At 41.0% G+C, this 6,016-nt stretch overlaps 1 protein-coding gene across 1 annotated transcript in view; it reads right to left on the bottom strand.

Moving 5' to 3' along the window:
• ambra1b (autophagy/beclin-1 regulator 1b) overlaps nucleotides 1–3,987 on the bottom strand; it is a 43,904-nt gene extending 39,917 nt beyond the window's left edge. Inside the window, exons 1-2 of the mRNA XM_039808077.1 lie at nucleotides 3,686–3,987; nucleotides 191–397 (exon numbers count right to left, since the gene is read on the bottom strand). Of these exons, the coding sequence (XP_039664011.1) occupies nucleotides 191–322 (132 nt within the window). The 5' untranslated portion in view covers nucleotides 323–397; nucleotides 3,686–3,987. The remainder of the gene's footprint in view (nucleotides 1–190; nucleotides 398–3,685) is intronic.
• Nucleotides 3,988–6,016: the final 2,029 nt, after the last annotated feature.

Raw genomic sequence — 6,016 nt, forward strand, 5'->3', positions numbered from 1 at the left:
ATGTACTTGTCAGGCTCTGGCCGAATTCTGTCGGACTCGGGCCTTGTTGGGCCGAGCTTTTAAGGATCCAGGTGGCTGTCTCACCTCTGTGTGTGTGTGTGACTGTGTGTGTGTGTGTGTCTCTCACCTGACTGTGTGTGTGTGTGTGTGTGTGTGTGTGTGTGTGTGTGTGTGTGTGTGTGTCTCTCACCTGACTCTGCCATTTCATCCAGCGGACCTTCTCCTCCACCAGCAGCTGCAGCAGCCTCTGGGAGCCAAAGGTCTGGGAGCCGCGCTCCCGGCTCGACAGGATCCGGACCGAGTTCCTCTGACGGGACGCCATGCTGCTACCGGGGGTCCTCGGCTGATTGGCTGCTCACTCCCACCGCTGCCAGTCCTTCGCCATGCAGAGTCTAGGCTGAGAGAGAGAGAGAGAGAGAGAGAGAGAGAGAGAGAGAGAGAGAGAGATGAATAAACATGTTGCCTAATAAACAAAACACAAAAGGATAGGAAAGACAAGTTAAAACACACACAGATAGACACACAGCCAGACACACACACACACACACACACACACACACACACACACACACACACACACACACACACACACACACACACACACACACACACACACACAGAGAGAGATACACACACGCACAGACAGACAGACACACAGACAGACAGTTGTCTCTCTCACACACACACACAGAAGAAACATGTAGCCTAATAAACACAAGTGGATATGAAAGACCAGTGAAAGGACACGTTCCTAGTTGTTAATGTGCAGATGACTGTCTGCAGGGGTTATCAGCTTTACCTGCCGAATGAATGACTGTAACTTAAAGACTTTACTCCGATCTAATGATTGTTGTTGGACTTCTTCAGCTTTAAGTTTTGTCTTTAAGCTTTCTGCATATTATGGATCATCTGCTCTAGCTTTTCCAAAGTTTTAGACCCAGATATGGAAATATTAACGGTCCAACGTGAAGTGAAAAAGGAAGCAAAACTAGCACAAAGAGACGCCAAATGACCACAGAGACCCAAAAACTTATCCCAAAAGAAACACAAATAACCAAAAAGAGACACACAAGACTTCAAAGAGATGCAAAAACCCTCAAAGTGACATAAAATGATTAGGGAAACTGGATTTTTAAAGTGAAAAACGTAGTCTATTCTTAAGAAAGTGAGTGTGTGTGTGTGTGTGTGTGTCTGTCTGTCTGTGTCTCTGTGTGTGTGTGTCTGTTTCTGTATGTGTGTGTGTGTGTGTGTGTGTGTGTGTCTGTGTGTGTGTGTCTGTGTGTTTCTGTATGTGTGTGCGTCTGTCTGTGGCTTTGATTTTGTGTGTGTCTGTTTCTGTATGTGTGTGTGTGTGTGTGTGTGTCACAACAAGACTTCAAAGAGATGCAAAAACCCACAAAGTGACATAAAATGATTAGGGAAATTGCATTTTTTTTTTTTTAAGTGAAAATCGTATTCTATTCTTAAGAAAGGACGCCTAAAAGCTGTTCCGTGTTTCTGGCGTTCAGAGCGGCTGGCGATGTGACGCAAACGTGGCCTGGGCGGCATCCCAAATAAACATCAGACTGACTGACGTGTGATGTCATTCTTCTTAGAAAACAACCAGTTTGTAGAAATGTCTCATGATATATTGTCTCTACAAGTGTATTAAAGGAGGTTTTGGGAGATTAAAGCGCCTGTTGACAAGTTTTTGTCGCTTTTGACAGTTTTTTCTCTTCGCTTTTAAAAAGAAGAAGACTTTTGTCATTTACTTCAAGCCATTATCAAACGCTTTTGTTGCTTTTATAGAGTTCGAATTGCATAATTTGTCCATAGAACGTGATTGACAGTTCTATTTATGTTTATTTATATTTTAAAATTAGTTGAAGCCGCCTGCTGTTCCTCGGGTCATCTTGTCTAAGTTTCTGTATCAGAAGTTTGAGTTTCTTTCAAGCAAACTGCCCAAATATAAACACGGGTGGTTCCGTACAATGCTCTTCGCAGGTAAAATTAAAGATCAGTCACTGACAGACAGACAGACAGACAGACAGACAGACAGACACACACACACACAGTTTCTGTCTCCATAAGGAGAGAAGACGGCTGGCAAAATTCTCCAAAGGTTGGTATCTATCTCGTGAACACCTTTATACAATCACACATTAAAAAGTGTTATAAAAATATTTTTGATTCTGAATACAAGTTGTCAGTGTGTTAGCGTTGGAGTCCCTACCCGACTCTTAGCAAACAAGCGATTGCGCCCGCTTTAGAAAGTTAACTAGTCGCAAGTTTGCGGTAAAATGCAGTTGGGTTGTCGAGGTCAAAACACCATATGTAGCAGCTGTGAATCAAATAAACTCATTATAAATAATGTTATGTCATTTTTTTTACTCTTACACTGAATGTTTGCTGCTTCAATCCAGATGAGTATTGAAAAGTATTTTCTGAGTGAAAACAGCCTGTGTTGAGGATGAGGACCAGCCTGAATCGGAGGTATCAGTCTGAAACAGAGCTCAACAGTCCCAGCGGTGGAATTACTTATGTTATTAATTTGTTTACAATATGTTCAGGCTTCAACCAGTGAAAGACAGGGTCAAGGAGAGAGAGAGAAGGGAGATTCTTTAGGTGTTTAAGTAGGAGAGGAGGAGAGCATCCAACTACATGTCCTCCTCAGTTTCTGATACTTGATTCTACTGTACTTTGGTACTTCAGTGCTTTTTATCTGACAGCTTCAGTTACTTTACAGATTCTGATTGGCTGCTTTTCCTTTCAATGGGGGTCATTTTAAACCCCAGTAATGTTCATATCCAACTGATTACAGTCTGAGACACACACAATACACACACACACAGAGACACAGACACACACATTAACAAAGACACACACACAAAAACAGAGAGACAGACACACACAGAAACACACACACACACACACACTCAAAGACAGACACACACACACAAACGCATTAAGAAAGAGACACTGACACACACAAATAGACACACAAACACACATTAACAAAGACACAAACACAAACAGACAAACACACACACAAACAGACACATACAGAGATACATACAAATAAACACAACAGACAAACACACACACAAAAGACACACAGAGACACATACAAACACACAAACACACACACACAATCAAAGACACACACACAATCAAAGACACACATTAAGAAAGACACACATTAACAAAGACAGACACACACACACACACACACACACATTAACAAAGGCACACACACAAACAGACACACTCATTTTAAGTCCCAGTGATGTTAATATCCAGCTGAATGCAGTCTGACTGATGAGTGAAGAGACACTAAACGTTAAGAAGCCACTTTAGCTTCTCAGTTTGAACATAGCAAACAAAGAGTCAGCAGTTGAATACTGTTATCTTTTATGTAGCTCCGTAGTTAGCACTGTGGCTAACCTGACACCAATCTAAACGTTAGTTCTAACAGCACCTCTGAAAGAGGTGTTTTAGCTGTTAGCTCTGTTAGCTCTGAGGCGGCTAACCAAAAGAGCTACAGTAGCCCGGATGTAGCTACCAAAAACCAAGCGACGATCTGGACAATTAAGTCATTTGCGGGGTTTTTTAATATGATTGGCGTTGACTTACAATCGTATATACATTCGTAACGTTTGATTTAAACGGTATAAAAGAAGCAATATAACCGAAATGTGTGGCCTACCTTCCGTTATCGATCCGCTCCCCATCATAGGCGTTGCTAACAGGCTAACTAGCAGCTATGCTAGCTGGTTAGCTAGCTCGGCCAAAAACGGAAAATGTGGCCGGGGCCGACAAAAAACAGTCTGACATCGGTGTTTTGCGGTTATTCTAATGAATGTTATCCACTGGAATCAATGGACATCATTCTTATCATCTGAGGGGAGGCGAAGACGAAATGTTTTCTAAGGCATTGGTACGATGATTCACTAGCTGCCCGGACGCCAAACTGCCGCTACTGCGTAACTAGCTAGCTGCTAGCTAGCCACACACAGGCTTATCAACAGAGCGCCGATTAAAATGTATCGAACGGACGCAACGTAAACAAAATCAGTCTTTTTATGTATAATCAGGTAACCAAATACAAAACATATGTTTGTACCGCTTTTAGAAATATTTGACTTATTTTACAATACTAATATATTTAAATCCACTGGGTGGGAAACACTGTAATTTGAGTGATTGCGTGGATGATTTGCAACAGCAGGACCTACACTGACATCGATTAGAAATCCTGGAAATCAAAGATTATCAATCTGGGTAATTGTTTTTTATTTGTATAATTAAGAAATGAAACAGGTTTAATTATTTTTTCCAATCATTTAGAAATCATTGACAGATGTAATCAATATTCATGAACTAAATAAATACATTTTAACTTTAATAAAACAAAATTAAGGGAATTGTTTTAGGGAATTGTCTGTGGAAACTGGTTTTATGTCAAAAAAATAACACATCATGTTTTGTTTAAGTGAAATTATCCTAAAGTAACAACACCGCTCTTAGATGTTATTGTTTATAAATCATGTTTTATTAAAAGCGTAAAAACACAGACACACACACAGACACAGACACACACACACACACACACATATATACACACACACACACACAGACAGACACACACAGACTTACACACACACACACACACAGACAGACACACACGCACGTGCACACAGACAGACACAGACACACACAGAGACAGAGACACACACACAGACACAGACACACACATAGACACACACACACACACACAAACAGAGACACACACACAAAGACACACACGCACACACACACAGACACACACACAGACACACACAAACAGAGACAGACACACACACACAGACACGCACACACACACACAAACAGAGACACAAAGACACACACACGCATACACACACACACGCACCCCACACACACACACACACACTCTCACACACACACACACCCCCACACACAGAGACATACACCAACACAGACACACACACAAACACACACACGTACACACACACACTCACCCACATATACATAGTGACACACACCAACACAGACACACACACAGACACACACTCTGAATAATGTGTGTATGAAGACCCATCAGCCTCTGTGGTTGTAGACTTGTGTAAAGGACATTGATTACTAGATAGAGAGCTGAGGCTGCAACGTTTCCTCTGATGCTGAGATAAAGAAGTCGTGTGTGATTCCAGATAAAGATCAGCTGCTGATGAGGGTTGGCGTAGACGAAGGAGCTGAGTGGTGTCAGCGTTTATCGACATTAACTTTTTTAACCATCCCTTAAACAAAGACACCAAAAGTACAAACACGTTTTCAGCTTTTCACTTTGGTTCCACTTCTGTAAAACTCTACACACACTTTTTTCAAGAATACAAACTCTTGCAATCCTCATATACACATAAATATACACATATACACACATGTATACACATATACATACATGCATACACATATACACATGCATACACATATACACACATGCATACACATATACACTTGTATACACATATACACACATGCATACATATATACAGTACATACATGCATACACATATACATACATGCATACACATATACACACATGCATACACATATACACACATGCATACACATATGCAGTACATACATGCATACACATATTCACATGCATACACATATACACACATGCATACACATATACAGTACATACATGCATACACATATACACATGCATACACATATACACACATGCATACACATATACAGTACATACATGCATACACATATACATACATGCATACACATATACAGTACATACATGCATACACATAAACACATGTATACACATATACACATGTACACACATGCTGCAACGTTTCCTCTCATGCTGAGATAAAGAAGTCATGCTTGTTAACAGATGAAGAGCAGCTGCTGATGAGGGTTGGTGTAGAGCGTATATGAGCTGAGTGGTGTCAGTGTTTGTCACCTCGGAGCAGAATGGCTGCAGTCACAGAGCTCTCCT

This window comes from Perca fluviatilis, chromosome 8 (assembly GCF_010015445.1).
Source record: "Perca fluviatilis chromosome 8, GENO_Pfluv_1.0, whole genome shotgun sequence".
In the NCBI taxonomy this organism is placed as follows: Eukaryota; Metazoa; Chordata; class Actinopteri; order Perciformes; family Percidae; genus Perca; species Perca fluviatilis.